At 38.1% G+C, this 19,489-nt stretch overlaps 1 protein-coding gene across 2 annotated transcripts in view; it reads right to left on the bottom strand.

Moving 5' to 3' along the window:
• Znf385d (zinc finger protein 385D) overlaps nucleotides 1–19,489 on the bottom strand; it is a 948,781-nt gene that overhangs the window by 723,196 nt on the left and 206,096 nt on the right. For both annotated transcript variants that reach the window (XM_085687890.2, XM_085687889.2), the window contains exon 2: nucleotides 1,603–1,821. In XM_085687890.2, the coding sequence (XP_085544016.1) occupies nucleotides 1,603–1,821 (219 nt within the window). The remainder of the gene's footprint in view (nucleotides 1–1,602; nucleotides 1,822–19,489) is intronic.

Here is a 19,489-nt window from a genome sequence, read left to right on the forward strand (position 1 = left end):
AGATATTTATGTGAAGAGGAGATGCTCTGGTTGCTGGTTTGAACAAATAATAGATATCTGCTCCTCAGCGTGAGAGTCAAACAATGCTCTTGCTAATCTCAATATCTACAAAATAAGGAACTGGTTATCCTTCAAGCTGGTTGGGAGGAAATTAACATACATGTGAAAGTCTTTAGTTCAAACTAACACATAATAAGAGTACCAGTGCAATTATTATAAAATATCAAACTTGAGCAAATTCATGCAATGTGTTATAGTTTGAAAATCTTTGGCCTCTTTTTGTAGCAGGATGTAGCTTGGGTTATAAATCAGATATGTTGGTGTCTTAGTTATTTCTACTGTACCATCTGCTTTTTATCCTAAAGAAGTGTGACTGTCAAGGCAGGAGTATAAAACATAGCAGCCCACACGAGACCCCCTAGTAATAGTGAAAAACCATCAGTCTGGGATTGAATTCTGTCACTAGGGGAGTATCAGTTGATCTAGAAGTTGATGCTAAATAATACATTCTTCCTAGGCAATTTTAAGCAAAGACTTCAATATGTATGCTTTCAACCATCATGTTAGTATATTGCTTTCTAGGTTCAGGTTATGCTCCTTATTAGAGTTCAGTTTTTAAGTTCTGTTTCTTATATATTCTTCACAAACAACATAAATGATAAACTGATATCCATTTGAAAGGAAAATCTGATTTTTTCCTGTCCAATGAAATATTTTAGCATGAGAACATATGTGCATGGACAGAAGCAAACTTTGGCATGACAGAGTTGAAGGAGATGCTATGATATCTAATAACTACACACATTGAGATTGAGCCTTATGGTCAGAAAAACTTCTTATTTCATTCACCAAACATGAAATATCTGATTATATGCAACATTACAATTATCTTTGTAGTTATTACACTTTAGTTCTTCAAAGTACCCCCGACAAAAGTCAGTCCGTTTCTCTCTATCTCTCCTTATTTGTTAATAACCTTGCATCTGCTTTTCCAAGTATTTAATTTTTATAACCGAGTTTTCATACAATCAGCACCTACTTTAAAATAACAGTGCCAAATAGTCCAGCAAACTACTATTGCCACTACAAACCTCAACAACATACTTACTGAACTAAACACCTCTTTGGGAAGAAATATGTTAACCTGCATAATTTACAATCATACTAACCAACAGGATACAACATATCTGTCATCTCAAATGCATAAAACCCCACTCTTTCACATGCATCTTGAAAGAATGTCCATTTGCACCTATTTATATCAAAAGCAAACATAAAGAACTCCTATCATCATATGCATCATAAAGGACTGTCCATCTGTCAATCTATCTATATCAAAAGTAAACATCATAAAAATTGCATCAATGTTTTTCAAATTCTAGAAACTCCCTGGGCTAACAATCTCATACAGCCACAAAATACAATGCTTTTCCACTTTCATGGAGAAATTGTTCTTCTTAAGGCACTGTACTAACCATTTTTTTAAAACAATTTTCTCTTTATTTTAAATAAGAGACTGGTCTTTTCTTCCATCTTTACATATGCAGACACACACCAGAAACTGATGATATAAAACTAAGCACATATTTTGGTGAATCTTACCATTGCCGTTCTTCAGTGTGCCATTGGTCAGTTGTTTCAGTCTCTTCTGGTGAGATTTGCCATTGTAGTGAATTTGTGCTTGAGCAGCCGAGTTCAGTTGAATGTTACACACACTGCACAAGGTGAAGTTCGAGTGTTTCTTTTCCCTTCCTGGTTTCTCTTCAAACTCATCAGGCATCAATTCAGCCTCACTCTCTCCATCTTGGGAACTTGTGAAATCTGGAGAAAGGGATAGGCAAGCAGACCAAGGTTTTTCAATCCCCAGTGTTTATCGAACTAGGCATCAAATAAAGGGGACTCTGGAAGTCAGAGAATTAAAACTTTCCACTTTTTCCCATTTTAGTAGGTGGCATGCATAATTAACAAGGGGTATGTGTGGATGTTGTCTTTCTAGGAGAATATAGACAACAATCGTTTGGCCAAAACAATGTGTTTGGTACATAACACATGTCATTTAGTTTTGACTGCCATTAACAGTGGAAGAGATATTTTCAGGTTTCCAATTCCATAGCAGAGGAAGCTAAGTGGTGGTTAAACAACTTGTTTAAGGTCACACAAATAATGAGCAAAATGTAGTCAAAATAAACATGCACTTTAGCTATAAGTCAGAAAGTAGCTCTGATCATTATATTCTTTAGGATGCACAAGTGTTTTGGGTATTCTTCTTTTGATTTAGTAAAATAAAATTCCTTTCATTTTTGTCAGGCCTGAGGACACAGACATGAAGCCTTAGATATTGCATGTGTTATCACAGGGGATAGTGAGTTCAAGATCAACCAGGACAATACACTGGGATGGCCTTTCAATTTTTTTTTATTTAGGAAATAAAAGGAAGGTTAGAGATGTTGTTGGGTGGTAGGTCTACTACTTGCTGTGCTTGATGCTGGAGTTAAATCTCTACCTCCAATTACAACTTTATTTTAAGTATACAAAATGGCCTCAGGCTCAGAACTGTACAACCACAGTGGGATAACATGCAACTAATCTCTGATTATCTTGCAAAGCATTTGGTATTCTTGTTCACAATTTCAGTTGTTTTAAGACTAGAATAGTAGTTAAGTGATCATAGCATCTTCTATTTACTCTTCATTTTCAAGTCATTTGAAATCTTTCTGTGTTCTTGTTACAAGGAAGTCAGCAGAATCCTCTTGCTCTAGCTGTGGCCTTTACATGCCCTTTGAACGGATTGTTTAACGAGTCTAGTCATGGTCTTAAAAATGCTAGCAATGACTGTAGTCACAGATTGTCCCTACAAATCCCTCTTACATGTTTATGCCTGTTTATTTTATTCTCTAATCCACCAATATTAACTCGTGTGAATGTGGGTTTGGGATTATCCATTGGAGACTGGCAGGCTTAGCAGAGGGTACACAAATAAAGACAGGGACTTTCCTGTTGGTGGAGGCTACTTGCTAGTTTCCTGGCCACCTAGACGCAAAATACATACACAGAAACTATATCAGTTGCAATAGTGTTTGGCCAATAGCTTAAGTGTATTTCTAGCTAGCTCTTACATCTTAAATAAACCAATTTCTATTAATCTGTTTATTGCCACATGGTTGTGGCCTACTGGTAAGGTTCTGTCCAGTGTCCAGAATCTGTCTCCTGCAGCAGCTACATGGCTTCTCACTGACTCAACCTCCTTTCTCCCAGCATTCAGTTTAGTATTCCTGTCTCGCTCTATTCTGCCCTATCACAGGTCAAAGTAGCTTCTTTATTCATTAACCAATAAAGGCAACACATATATAGAAGGACATCTCAAATTACTTTCCCTCCATCAGAATCTATTAATAGTCACAAATTCCGAGCTAAACTTTACAACTCTGAATTCTTTCCATTTGGATTGATAAGTTAATAGGGCTGATCTTTGTGGTCCCAGAGCAGGTAACGACAGTTGCTGTGAATTAATGATTACAGTATTTGTATGAAGTGTAGCTAACAGTGTTCTTTCTTCTATTTATTACCATATCTTCCTTTCCCACAGTGTTTTATGAGCAATAGAGATGGTGGTATTAATAATTTTTTAAATGTTGGTTGCTTATTTTTTGTATCTTAGACAACCATGACCTTCCATTTACCACAGTTAATTATAAGGGCTGATTTGTCTGATTAAGGTTGGGACCTGCTTGTATCTTTTGTGACAGCAGAGGTATTTAGTAGGAAGTTTCTACTTATGCCAGTTTAGCTGACCAGTAGCAATCCATCATGTACATCAGCTTCCAACCTTAACATACCTCAAGCAGTTAGCCAGGATGAAAGTAGCAAGCATTGGTCACCCTTCCTTCCATAGGATGGGTTTTTAATCCATTCATAGGGCAGTCAATTACTCCACAACTGTCAAGCCACCATTGCAAAAGTGGACATACCTTATTTTCCAAATGACTTCTTTTTAAAACTTTTTATTGAGTTTTACTGAGCTCTACATTTTTCTCTGCTCCCCTCCCTGCCTCTCCCCTCCTCTCTTCAACCCTCCCCCAAGATCCCCATGCTCCCAATTTACTCAGGAACTCTTGTCTTTTTCAACTTACCATGTAGGTTGTTAGATCTATGTAAGTATCTCTTAATGTCCTCATTGTTGTCTAAGTTCTCTGGGATTGTGGTTTATATGCTGGTTTTCTTTGCTTTATGTTAAAAAATCATCTGTGAGTGAGTACATGTGATAATTGTCTTTCTGGGTTCGTGTTACCTCACTCAAAATAATGTCTTCTAACTCCATCCATTTTCCTGCAAAATTCAAGATGTCCCCTTTGTCCCAATTAGTCCTTTACCTATTCTGATCCCCGTATCCTCAACTCACGCACTGCCTAAATAATTTACATCAACCATATTCTGTCTCTTTACTCTCTACCTCGTTTCTACTATTTCTACTTCCTTAATGTAATACAGCCCACTGTTTTATTCCTCACTTCTTAGCTTGTTCATGTACTCTTGCACAAGAGTCAAAGCTAGTATCCTTGTGAGAGAGAGCAGGAGGTGTTTGCATATGGGGGCTTTTATTGCTCTGCCCATAGTAATAGTGCAAATTTCAACCATTTCCCTGCAAGTTTTATAATTTGCTTTCTCTTAATAGACAAACAATCTTACATTTTAATATGTGCCACATCTTCACTATCCATTCATCAATCAACAGGTGTCTAGGTGCCTCCATCCCCTATTTTGAAGGACAATTATAGACACAAATTTGCAGGCATTCTGCACTCAAAGTCTTTATATACTTATTTATTTTAAAAAATATTAACCTATGTCATTTTAAATTGTTTATAAAAATTTTGAAATCAAAATATTACAACATTTCCCTCTTCACTTTCCCTCTTCCAACCCTTCCTATATACTCACCTTGCTCCCTCTTTCAAATTCTTTTTTTCTAATTGCATTATCAATATATTCCTATATATAAATACAGCCGGGTCAGTCCATGTCTGTTACTTATATGTTTATACCTTGGGGCTGACCACTTGGTACTGGATAACCAATGTGGGGAAGCTCTTCCCAAAGAAAATGTTTTCTCCTGCGGTCAGTATTTCTTGATTGCCCATAGTTCTTTGTATGGGATTGGGCCCCATATGAGTTCTTCCTTATTAAAAAGGATACATTAATATTCTTACTTAGGAAATCCATTAAAATAATGTTAATGTTATAACTGAAAGGATTACATTTAAGTAAAACAACCCATAGGTTTTTCTTAATGATGTCACTATTTTAGGTAAAACCATTATACAAGCATACTAGCTTTTCTTTTATAAATAATTTAAATGTTTACCCATATCTTAGTTAGAATACTTAAAAATTCTTTTGAATTGATTTAAACCTTTAAATCTTTATATCTTACGCATTATTCAGGAATGGAAAGACTAAATAAATCATGGTTTCCCTATTACTATATTGCACACACATATAGAGAACACAAACAAGGCATGGAAAGTCCCTTCCACAATCCTAGCACTTCAGAAGCTGAGGCAGGAGGACCATCATGAGTTCTTTAGAGTTAGCCTGTACTTCACAGAAATAGGAGCAAGGAATGTAAAAGATTTTTAGCACCAGATTTTATGTTTTAATCTAAGAAGTGTTAACGAGTCACTTAAAACTGTGAAGAACACTAGAGATGATAACTGCTGGCAACATTTTCTTTGTGATATTTGTAATATTAGATGGTATTTGGTGACAAATTGGTATTTGGTGAGATTATAATTGGCTTTTTTTTAGTTTTCTGTATTTTTTTAAATTTTGCATGTTAACAACTTGCTAATTTGTCAAGAAAAAAATAAATTATAGTCTATCAAAGAAATTTTCCAGAAAGGATACTTATATCACGCAAACAAATAACTCTAGGGTTTGAAGGCCTTGCTTCAAATCAATTGTCCCTGGTGAGAACTTGTGACACACCGTTTTGCTAAATCTATTCGTGTTCAGAAGGAAACACTATCTTCCTTAGTTCACATTGCAACCAAGTCACATAAAATAAAATTATCTGCCAACACCTCAGTGGGGATGAAAATCCAAGAGAACTGTCCCTTTCAAGGGTTTGGGATTTATTTGCCACATAGGAGGGATTTTCTGCTTGTACAGGAAAGTGTAGTCAGCAGCAGACAGTGTAAATGATTTTGCTCTGAGGGCAAAACAACAGCACACAAAAGAAGAAGAAGCCAAAATATGCCAAGCATGGCACAGACACATGTGGGAAATTGCATCCTTCAATAAACATTAGAACTGGATTCTGACATCATAAAACATGTCTAATGTTGATAAGAAAACTATACCTCAAATGGCACTGTCCAAAAGAGGATAAATGTGCATACATTAACTTTTCCACCAATATGCTAAGTGCTTTTCATTTAAATTATTGAATTGAAATTTTGCTCAGTTGAGTTCCCTTTAAAAAAAGATTGAGTTCACACATACTCCTTAAGTTTATGTTAATCAATCTGTTTATGTTGTCTCTACCTGAACTTTGTGACACTCCATGAACTTCTAGGACACTGAAGAGGAGCTGACTTCACTCAATACTTGTCTAGGCAGTTCTATGAAACTGAGTTAAAAACCACAGTTAAAAAAGGTCTAAATTATATATTGGTTTGTGTATATTTTAGTTTTGGGAATTGAGATAAATGTAATCCTACAAACTCAAATGAATAATTTAAAGGTAACACAAACAGTAAATCTTGGATAAATAGCAATCAATGTATCTGAGTATGAATTGGGAAAAAAAGAAATATGGAAACAACATAAAATCCCCACAGCCACCTAATGTGGGGCAGATTACTTCTTACAATATACTTTTTTAGAATTTTGAAGTTAGTGTGGTTACTGTGTGTGTGTGTGTTTACATCATACACATATGCTACTACTGTCAGAGGACAGACTGTAAGAGTCAGTTCTCTCCTTCTGCCACGTGGGTTCCAGGGATAAAAATCAGACCAAAGTACATGATTTTCTTCAGGTTCACCTTCTTATTTAGCTTCTCTAGGATCTCGAATAATAGGCTCAAAGACCTTTAATTATGGCTAGAATCCACTTATGAGTGAATACATACCATATTCCTCTTTTTGGGTCTGGCTTACCTCACTCAGTAAAGCATTTTCTATGTCCATCCATTTGCATGCAAAATTCAAGATGTCATTGTTTTTTTACCGCTGAGTAAAACTCTAGTGTATATATGTTACACACCTTCTTTAACCATTCTTCTACTGAGGGGCACCTAGGTTGTTTCCAGGTTCTGGCTATTACAAATAGTGCTGCTATGAACATAGGTGAACAAATGCTTTTGTAGTATGATACAACATCTCTTGGGTATATTCCCAAGAGTGGAATTGCTGGGTCCTGAGGGAGGTTGACTCCCAGTTTCCTGAGAAACCGCCACACTGATTTCCACAGTGGCTGTACAAGTTTGCATTCCCACCAACAATGGATGAGAGTTCCCCTCTCTCCACATCCTCTCCAGTATAAGCTATCATTGGTGTTTTTGACTTTAGCTAATCTGACCGGTGTAAAATGGTATCTCATAGTTGTTTTGATTTGCATTTCCCTGATCGCTAAGGATGTTGAGCATGACCTTAAGTGTCTTTTGGCCATTCGAAGTTCTTCTGTTGAGAATTCTCTGTTCAGATCAGCACCCCATTTTTTAATTGGGTTAATTAGAGTTTTATTGTCTAGTTTCTTGAGTTCTTTGTATATTTTGGGGATTAGGCCTTTATCTGATGAGGGGTTGGTGAAGATCTTCTCCCAGATAGAAGGTAGCCTTTTTGTCTTATCCCAGGTAACCTCGGGTGCATTGGGGCGTGGGTGGGAGGGTTGTTGGAAGGGGAGAGGGTTAGAGAGAAGGGAGTAGGGGAGGAATGGGGAAAACTCGGGGGACTGAGATGGGGGAGGGAGGAAGGATGGATATGGGATCAGGGAAGAATATATCTCAACTAAGGGAGTCATTTTAGGGTTTACAGGAGACTTGATTATAAATGGGATCCCAGGTCCAAGGAGAGATCCCCAGACTGTTCTCTAGACAGAGGAGAGGGTGCCTGAATCGGCCTTGGCCCATAACCATACTGATGAAGATTTTGCTTATCACCATAGATCCTTCATCCGACGATGGATGGCGATACAGACGGAGACCCACATTGGAGCACCGGACTGAGCCCCCCATGGTCCAAATGAGGGGCAGAAAGAGGAAGAACATGAAAAAAAACTCAGGACTGCGAGGGGTGCGATCACCCACTGATACAAGGGGACTGATCTCATGAGAGTTCGCCACTGACAATGACACTGGGACTTGTTTCCTCTGCATATACTGGATTTTTGGGATCCAGTCTGTTTGGATACTCACCTTCCTGGACCTGGAGGGAGGGGGGAGGAACTTGAACTTCCCACAGGGCTGGAAACCCTGACTGCTCTTAGGGATGGAGAGGGAGGAGGAGGGGGAGGGGGGAGTGGGAGGGTGTTGGGAGGAGGGGCGGAAATGGAAACTTTCATAATTTAATAAACTTTGAAAAAAAATCAGACCAAAGGTCTTGCAACAACTGCCTTACCCATTGAACCATCTCCTGGCCCCAAGTGAATACTTTTGACAGAAGCTAAAATATCACTCCTTATACAAAAGTACTAACGAGTTTTGAAGAGTGTTGAGTTCCTATCGTCTCTAGCCCTTGCTGTCACTGAGCAACAAACCGGACTACTGTTGGTTCCTAAATTTAATGTCTCAAAACAAAGTAAGAATCAAAATTTTAGATAGCCTTTGGAAGAATGTCCATGACAAAAGCTAGAAAAATCAAAGAACATTTTAAAACAGATTATCTGATTGTACAGCATGTATAATCTCTGATAATTTAAAATGGGACATATAGCCTTCTCATATAGAAGTTTTCCAAACTTAAGTAAATATTTCATTGATTTGGTAACATGGAGAAACAAGGGAAGACTCCTTACCTTTTACACATAGACAGTGCTTTACAACTTACCACCAAACAGTGTAGTTTAACTACTTTGATTTTATATTAATGGCAATAAGGACTTAAAGAGAAAGAAGAGTCCGAATTCCTAGTTATGAGACATGTGTTTGATGAATAGCACATCCTGATGAAAACCACTCTAAATAGTCACAAGGACTATCTCTAAAGCAGTGCCTGTCATTTGGCAAATAAAGCAAGATTTTTGAGTGGAAATGGTTCTCATCAATAGAGTTATTTTCCACAGCTAATAACTCTAGCTTCACTGTTTCATTCATAACTAGTTGTTCCCTTGTTCTGTGATCTGCTACCATATCTTGGTACTGAGATACCAAGGATCTCCATCATCTTATGTAATGGAATATCACATGAAAAGAGAATAGTGCTAAACTATTATAGACATATTCTGTGAACTTCTACAAATTACCTGCAATATCATAAAATTGTAAATGGCATGCAAAACATACAATAACCTTATTTATTAATGGTTCCTACCACTGCAAAATTAAAAAAATAAATTCCAAGGGATTTTTAAATCTATACCACATTTCACATACTTATGTGTCTCATAAGCAGTAGTGGCAGCAACTCAATATTAAGAATTTCTATTTAAGGCTCAGTCTTAAATTACAGCTTCAACAGCCATGTTGTTCAAACTAAAAAATTAATAAAATTTGGTCTGGGGATACTTCATGATGAAATTCTACAAGCCTGTGTGGTAGTAGTCAAAAATTTAGTAGAGAATAGAATTTACAAGGACACTTGACAAACAGTTGTAACTCTAAGTTTTAACAGATGAGAGACTTTGGCTCTTCCAAGATCAATGAGAGGAAATAAAATCATGTCAAAATATTCAAATATAAGAAAATTCTGCTGAAAGAAACTGTCCTTCTGGGCAGTAGGGGCAGTAGTAATTCCTTGTGGAATCAATTTTATAATGAGACTTTTTGTTACTTGCTTTATTGTGGGGGAAGTAAGCCCTTGTGAAGAAAGGACAGCCATGTAGACAGTCTTAGAGGGTTTGAAGTTATTAAAATGTCCCTTGACTGATTAAATATAACAGAAGATTTATAAAAAAATAGGAACTGTTTGAAAGGACTCAGTTCTAGAACTGCAACAGCATTTATTTTTGAAGAAGCTATTCAAGATGACTTCAAGATTAGAACGATGGCACATAAATCATGAAGGAGTGTCTATCAAGGGAAATGAGAAGATGCAACTTCACCAATGGTTGCATTTCAGCTGGAGTGCAATTTCCAGTGGCAATCACCTCACCACTGTGATTTCCAGCCTTTGTTTGCAACAACTCAGAAGAGGTGGAAGCATCTGTCAATGGCTGGGAGGCAGCAGGAAAACTGGCAGAGATGCTCTCAAGGCCCCCACGTGGGATCCAGTCAAAATGCACAAAACTAAGGGGTGAACTGATGCAAGCCAGTATATCTAAATCTTGTTCTCATGCTATTTATGACATACAAAATGAGGAATTAATTATGATTTAGTTCTTCTTTATATTAGGATGTTCAAGTGGCCTCTATATACATATATTTATGTTTGCATGTGCTCTAAATATACTGTAAGAAACCAAACAAAACATTTTACTAGTGTATTCTCTTCATATTTAAGAGTGATTTTTTTTAAAAAAAGAGCACACTTTCCCTGAGATATATAGCATATACAACCCTTTAGTGGAATTTTACCTCTTGCTGTTATAATGTCACAGTACTGTTCATGTCTTACTACCACAATTACAAATTGCCCATAATGGCGTGCCATACCAACACAGAAGCTACTTTGCATTGAACTTATTCCCCACTAGAGAGCAGTGTAAATTTAAGAATTAAAACTGCAGAACTCAGAAATTTCCTAAACACAAGACAAGCAAATAGCATTATTCTGCTTCTTAATAACTAATGAACAATATAGCTATAGGATATCATTCGATGTCAATTATATATACATCATCATACATACACATATGCATGTGTATATGGTATGGCTAATGAGATATAATCTCATCAAAATACAGCTTGAGAAAAAATCAAACATCAAAGAGAAATTGGAGAAAAGCCACAGAAGAGCAGACAACTGGTATCATTTGTCAAGGGTCAGCAAAACTTCCTTATTATTAGCAATCATTGCTTTCAACAGTCTCCTATTAAAATTAGCACTTTGAAACCTCGTGAGTAGAATCATTATAATTTGATATATCTTACTTTCATCATGAGAAACATTATCAGTGAGAACATGAGATAAATCAAGGCCAACAAACTGTATTCCACGTGTAGATTACACCCCATTAAATCTAATGAAGTAAAATTTATGACTCCTGATATAGTCTCAGACTTGACAGGATGTGGAAACTCCTACTGATCATTCAAGAATTCACCCACAAGATGACACCCTTAAAAGGAAGGTAAATTGCCAACTCGTATTTATATTCAAGACAATCTGAACTCACTTTAAACTGCAACATGATTCACGATATCTCATGAAGTTATAAAATACTATAAAATTGTATTCTTCAAGAAATATGGAGTTCCCTCCCATATTCTTGCCCAATGTAGTCTTCTTCGGCAATCATTCACACTCTCAGGGCTCCCAAGGGAAAACAAGAGCCAGTGCCTGTCCCACAGTGAGTTTTGAGACTCTGGTCGTACATTTTGAAAGCCTCTCTAAGGTACTGAATCTTTTCTACTGAAGCTCCACCCGCTATCTTTGTGTTTTCATCCAGCACTACCCCAGTTTATATTTAAAATAACTTACATAAAACTTAAGAAAGGCTTGTCCTCAAAACTTCCTGCAGACTCAGCAGAGAGAGCCTGGGTTGACCTCCACGTGGTAAGCAGGGATGGTAAAGATGAGTTACAGCAGAACACTGCAAAACATTTTGCTAATTCTTTTTAATTCATGCATGCATCCACGTGCTCCTTAGCCAGCTGGGATATCAGCACATCAGCCTGTCTAACTTACCAGGGAGTTTGGGAAGAGCTTAGACGTTGAGATTAGATTTCCATGTGACTGACTACTTTCGAAAACTGCATGTTAAGAGTAGAACCACGGACTGTGTTGTGACTCAGATCTTGCCTGGGACTTTCAGCACCGTTTGCCTGCTTTTTATTTCTTATAAGAGATGTCTCTGCTTTCTCTCTTCCTTTTACAGATCTGAAAACCCAGGCTTTTCTTCCTCATTCCATTGATTCTACTTTTTAGAATTGTGTGTACCTGCATTGATGACTTCAACTTCTGTGTCTGGTCTTTTCTCAGAACACTGCCTGCACTGTTGCGTCATAGTAAGTCCAACCCATGGCACGAAGTGTTGTGTCTCCTGTCTGTTTTCCCTGTCAGACCAGCTTTATTCATGATTCAGAAAATCTTCACAGATTCTGAGGTGTATTATAAGGCGTAGCAGCCACCACTTCCCTAGGAAGCTTAGCCTGCCTCTCTCTGGTGAGTGTCTTCTACTGTGGCTTCTCTGATGCCCTCTGTGTGGGAAGCAGACTTCCTATGGTTCACTCTCCTGTAGTATAACCAGAACATAAGAAGTTGCTTCTGTCAGAGTACCAGAAAAGTGATGGAGCACCATCTGGGATAGTAAAAGTGAGTCTGTGTCACATAGACTATAATGACATTGTGAAAGGGAACACCATACTCTGCTTGCTTTGAAGAAGGACCTGCCAAGTTCTGAAATTTCCTGCAGAGAGGACCATGTGGTGAGGAGCTTATAGTCACTTGCAACCAGGCACAAATGAGGTCATAATGAGTAACCGAATATCCGAAACAGCAACATCAGTGAGGACATGGTGTTGGCTTCCTGTAGTTAGGTGAAGATAGGGTTTAGAAAGAGGACCCAGTGAGGGGACTTCTGAGCTCTGGATCATCAGCAATGGTGGGTGATTACCTGTAGAACCTTAAGCCATTCAGTTTTCTAATAATTATGTGCAGTCATAGACAACAACAGTCCCAGCTAAGTGTTTTACATGACATTTTAGCAACACTGGGAATTGACTGAAATTCTCAAGAAGATGTTCTTGTCAGGAAAAACACCACAAATCACAAAACATTCTTTTTAAGTGGTGTGTGCTTTAAACACCCCAGTGAAGTCCTGGCTATGACCTTTTAGTAAAATATGATGCAAAGTGAATTATTCTTTCCTTAGGAATGTTCAGCTTATTCAATCAAGATCCAGCCATGCAGGCATTACTAATCCATAATTACATCATTTCCTTCAGCTCCTACGTTTGATTTTTCCATGCTCAGGCTGCCATTGGAGGATTCGGATGCTAGGATTATTCAGATATGACATCCTAGACTGATGAGTGTGGTATAAGATCAGTGTACATGTAGGCATTCTTTTTGTAGTAATGCTTCCTGTATTTTCCTGAAGTTCAAGGAACTGTGAACATTTATTAAGTTTAGAACCAAATAATCAATAGAATATACTAAAATTTAAAAAAATAAGACAATAATTTTGCTAAACTACAAAGGCTATAATAAGTAAAAAGCAAGGCAGGATGAAAAATTTAAGACAGAAAACAGCCAGACATACATAGTAGGAATTTTCATTTGAAGAATATTTTAGTGAAGATTGATTTTATTTTATTTGTGTTTCTCACATGCATTAAATTCAGACTGAATTTTCAACTTGAGACATGATAAATAAAAAGGTGGTCTAAAAAGCAATATAAACACCACTAAATGCTGAACAGTAGATTTATAAAAGACACTGAAAAATTGAGCAGAGAAGGGCATCCTTAGAGGAAGATAGAAATAACCCTTAAGGTGAATATGGGAGCAGGGAGGAAGATGTCTTAATTAAGGGAGCCATTTTAGGGTTGACAAGAGAATTGACTCTAGAGGAGTTCCCAGGTGTCCAAGGGGATGTTCCCAGCTAGGTCCTTGGGCAGTAGAGGAGAGGGTGCCTGAACTGGCCTTGTCCTATAGCCACACTGATGAATATCTTGAATATCACCATAGAACCTTCATCCGGTGATGAATGTAGATGGAGACAGAGACCCACATTGGAGCTCTGGACTGAGCTCCCAAGATCCAGATGAAGAGCAGAAGGAGGGAGAAGAAGAACAAGGAAGTCAGGACTGTGAGGGGTTCATCCATCCATGGATACGGTGTGACTGATCTAATGGGACCTCACCAAGGCCAGCTGGACTGGGACTGAATGAGCATGTGATCAAACCGGACTCTCTGAATGTGGCTGACAATGGGGGATGACTGAGAAGCCAATGTTAAAGGCACTGGGATTTGATTCTACTGCATCTACTGGGCTTTTGGGGATCCTAGTCTGTTTGGAAGCACACCTTCCTAGGCCTTGAATGGAGGGGGGAGAAGGCTTTGGACTTCCCACAGGGCAGGGTACCCTGCTTTCTCTTAGGACTGCAGGGGAAGAGGAAGGAGGGAGAGTGGGAAGGAAATGAGAGGAGGAGGTGGAAATTTTGAATGGTATTATTTATAAAGCAATAAGAGAAGAAAAATAACCCTTAGCATCAGTACTAAAGTACACAGAGTGAGGAGTGGAATAAGACACAAGTGGACTAAGGCTCTCCATTAATTTCTCCCCATGCACATACTGACTGGAAAGCTGGTCACATGCCAACAGATAGCTTGTGAAATTTGGAAGAAAGATCCTAATACTATCGGTAAACAGGGCACAAAGAAAAGGTTGTTGAAGATGGTAGGCAGAAAGATTTGCATCCATCACTTCTGTCTGCACTCTCGGGCAACATAGCTACTGAGAGGTACCTCCCACTTTTGAAAGACAAAAAAATTAACCCCAGGACAGACTTGTGTTTCAGTCTTGCAGGCATAGGTCAGCTAGTATCAGTCCAATGGCCAGGGTTCTCCCTTCAACAATAGACTCCAAACTGGGAAAGCATCGCATGTGAATAAGATCTTATTTGCTGAGTTTAGGTCAGGATAGTAAGAAGAAGACTTTACCTTGGGACTTTAAGCTAGGCTGATGAGACCTAATAGTAGACAAATCAGGACAATTGTCATCCAGAGGTCTGTCTGCAAATGGAGCCTTAAAACAGCTCTAGCGCGAGGGGCAGAAGATTGACAGTTCCAATTCATCGGAATTTTGCTTCAATGAACCTTCCAGTGACCGGCTGCAACAGTCTTGGGTATTGACTCTGTTTTAGAAATAGGGTCAGTTTGTGACATAATGTGAATACTCTGGTGGCCATAGGTAGGATGCAGCAGCTAAGGGCTGGTCCACCTATGATAGCTCTGCCTAGAGCCAAGCAGAATTCTGTAGGGCCTGCTGATAGGCAAGTAGCTGTGGATGTGATATTTAGGCCAACTCTGGGCCCGGGCAGAGGCTGGTGGAAGAGGTAACCTTAACCTGTTTCTGAACAAAACACCAGCAAAATGCTGTGGGGAAAATGGGCTTAGGTTTCCAAATCTGAGACTCCAATAGAAGAAAACACAACAGGAGCGAGAGATTGGAACATGTGAACCTACGTGCTCCCTAGTGCCGAAATAGCAGAGCAGGCTATGAAATAGTGAAAACAGCTCAGTGAAAATAAGCAGCCCTTCTATACTTCCTGGAAAGACAGGGACAAACAAATGAGTTTAGAAACATGAGAATAAATACAAGATCCTTTGATGCCCTAGGGGTACTATAAGTCTGGAAGTATCAGGCACTTCCAGGAAACCGTTTTCTCACCTCAAAACAGGTGCCAAAAACTGACAAGATGGTCGTAAATGTGAAAAATTGTCAGACAACTTAAAACAAGGAAACAGGGAAGTGGAAAGAAACTTAGAAAAATGTTGCTGCAGACTAGCAGAAAATTAAGTAAAGGCATGGGAGAAATTGTAAAACAAGCAAACAAAAAAAAACTCAAACAGAAAATCTGGAGTTGAAAAATAGACAAAGGATGCCCACAATTTCACTGCCCTGGATTTTGAACTCAGGCTCGTAATAGAGATGCCTTCCCAGGGTGATGAGATGGGAAAAGGCCAGGTCTCCCAGCTTCCCTTCTCTGTTGCTTGCTGCTGGTCCTAAAAAAGTATGCAGTGTCTGCCTTCACAGGCTACACTGGCTGCAGGAGGCTCTTAATTACCCTGAGGATGCCCTGCCACATAGAAACCTCCAGTCTTTCAGGAGTGATCCAGATGTGGAGCACTGCCTCAGAGTCCACTATAGCAACAGGAAAAATATCAACCCATTCTTTTTTCTGGGCTTTGTCTACTTGTTGAATTAACTTTGGTTGAGAAAATAAACCAGACTAACTAAAAGATAGACCAATTACATTTTTCTTTATTATAAGGGGCAAACTCACAAAACAGGTATGGGAAGTCGAAGCTCTGTGGTATAGTGTGGGAACCACAGAGAGTGAGCCCTAGTACCCAAAGGTCACGCCTTAACCTGATCCCATCTCTTAAAGACAATTGGCTGACAAAGATTCCCCATCATCTACTCATTCCTGAGACCCAAGTATTTGTTTTCCTAAATACATTTCCCCACCATCTTCAAAGGCCAGGTAGTATACATGGAAGTTTACCCCGGAAAGCTGAATTCCTGCATCCCTTCTAGGGCTTACGTCCTAGCCTAGTACTTCTGTATCTTCATGGCCCTGCAGATCCCCTGGAATGTGGCCTACTGCCTGTGACCAACAGCTGAAGGCTCCCCACTACTGTGGACTGAGAGTTCTGGAGGCTGAACCTGGGGACTTGGTGTCCTTTGTAGAATAGTAATAGGCTCACATCCTGAATTTCTCAGGGTTATGGTTCTTGGTCACATAGGTATATCTCTATACCTGAGTGTCTCTCTTTCTTTCTCTCTTTCTCTCTCTATTTCTCCCTTTCTCTCTCTCTCTCTCTCTCTCTCTCTCTCTCTCTCTCTCTCTTTCTCTCTCTCTCTCTGTGTGTGTGTGTGTGTGTGCATGTATAAGCCTCTTTGGGTCCTGAATGAATTGTACAATTAGAACCATTTACATATGGAGAAAATTATATAAAGGTTGACTGTGATTGAAATGATAGAACTCACCAATAACCAGTGTCCTAGTTAGCCTTAATTATTAATTTGGCAAAACATAGTCATCTGAAATAGAAGCCTAGAATTTGGAATTACGTACATTGCAATAGCCTGTGGATAAGTTTATGGTGATTGTCTAGATTATTAATTACTGCAGAAAGACAAAGCCCACTGTAAGTGGCCTCATTCTTAGAGAGGTGCTCCTGGACTACATAAGAAAGCTAGACATGACCAGGTGAGTGGTCAGAAGAGAAAGCCAGAAACCAATGTTCCTCCGTGGCTTCTGTTTTGAGGTCCTTCTCTGAAAACTCTTAATGGAATGAGACCTGGAAGCATAAAAAAAATTAATTCTTTCTTCCTCTAAGTTACTTTGGAACTTGGAGTTTGTCACCACAACAGTATAAAACAACATCAACAGGACAGATAACATGGAAGAAAGAATCAGTGAGCACCAAGGGGCCATGCCTGAAAATGCTCAATTGAAGGTGAAAAAAGTAGAAAGGAATGAAGAAAGCTCATAGAATGTAGAAAGGATACTAAAGTTCCTGGAAGACTTGAGAAGCTCAAAGCGGCTGAAACTTATTATAAGAAATAATTACACAAGGCTTTCTAAATATAGACCCAAATACCCAGAACAAAGGTCTTCAAGCAAATTTCATCCATTCAAATGGAACCACCTTGTATTTAAGCTGTCGCAAGTTAATGGTAAGCAAAGACTCTTGATCTAGAGAGAGGTTCAGTGCTTAAGAGCACTTGTTATTTTTGCAAAGGATCCTGGTTTGATTCTCGGTACCTACATGTTTGATTACAACCATCCATAACTACACTTCCACAGAACAAGCACCATGTTCTGCCCTCTACACGCACTAGACATTAGTACACATCAAATAATGAATAAAAAAGTTTCAAAGAAGAGGGCAGATTTCAAGACTCCCAGAGAAAAGGAACTTAGGAAAGAGATGGGCACCCTAATTTTCCCAGACATTTCAGAAGAAACGTCACAGGCCAATAAAAACTGGTAGGAAACTTGCACAGGACTTAAGGGACAAAAGTAGGAAAGAAAAATGCGGAACCCAACACAAAGCTGGCTTTAGGGAAGAAAATGACACATTTAGCAAAAGACATGCACACACACGCAACTAGAGCTAAAATCTTCAGCAGATCATCTTTTACAAGGAGCGATAAAGTGAGATCTTCAAATTGAAAGGAAAAATATCAATAAGAAAGAAGAAAATATGAAAAAGTATAAATTTTATTGCTAAAAATTATACAAACAAATTCAGAAATTTCAACATTGCAAGTAAGGTTGCATGAAGTGTACAACTGATATGAAGACTAATAACAATAGCTAGGTTGTATGTTAAGTTATAGTCATCATGCAAGGAATGCATGTTAAAAAAATAAAAACATAAATACACAACGATGATTTCTTCAGTTATCAAATTGTAAATAAATTTATGTACTTTCTATGTGTATTAGTGTATCATGTATCTCACAAAAAACTTTTAATGCCAAACTTAAGAATGAATAAAAATCAATAATTTTGTGTACAGAGTATGTTTATTGAGTCCCTAACAATATCAAATAAAAATTCAAAATAAGTTTATTAAATGTAACTGTACAATTCTCTCTTTGAATGTTGCATACTAATTAAAATAAATTTAGAAAACAGTACATCTTAGAAACAGTAACATTTTTCATCTAGGTTATTTAATTTGAATTTCAACACCAAGTATTTTTCATGATTTTTTTTAAAGATTTCATTTAATTTTCAAGAAGAAAAAAATCAAGTTTTGTTTTTTAAGTTTCATTTTGTTAACACATTTAGATTTCTGAGTAACACAAAAATAGCTTCAACTCAGTGTGTGGGCTTTTATCATCTCTGATTTCCTGCTAAATTTGAAGAACAGTTTGAGAGGTTCTGATCGTGTATTTCCCCATGGTTGTATTTTACAGATGCAAGTCTCTTCAAAGAGTTGATCTTAACATTTTTAGCTGTGTAGTCTCAGGTAAACCCTTCACTCCTTCTGACTACTCCTACATTCTTAAAACCATGGAGGGCTACCGATGGCTTACTCCCAGTGCTAACAATGGCAGGGAAATATAGGATTCTATCTTTATAGTAATTTTTCAAATCCTATATGCTTTTATAACTTTAGGTTTATACATACATTTTAAATATTTTTCTCAACAAATATTGCATTTTATTGACACCTCAGGATAAGATTATTTAAGCAATAAATACATGGTCAGTACATGGCTGACCAGGGAGAAAGTGGAAAGGATGACCACAAAATTATTTAATAACAAAGATTTACAGATTTATTGTTCCACATATCTGCATTTTAAACTCTTATGAAAGGGTGTAGTTAGCAGCTGTTAACGGAGTCAGTTTTACTTAAGAAGGTGGTCCCGTATATTATTGATCAACCATGGTCCAACGGATGGCTCCACACCTGTGCAC

The sequence above is a fragment of the Myodes glareolus genome, chromosome 5 (assembly GCF_982192425.1).
Source record: "Myodes glareolus chromosome 5, mMyoGla1.1, whole genome shotgun sequence".
Taxonomy (NCBI): domain Eukaryota; kingdom Metazoa; phylum Chordata; class Mammalia; order Rodentia; family Cricetidae; genus Myodes; species Myodes glareolus.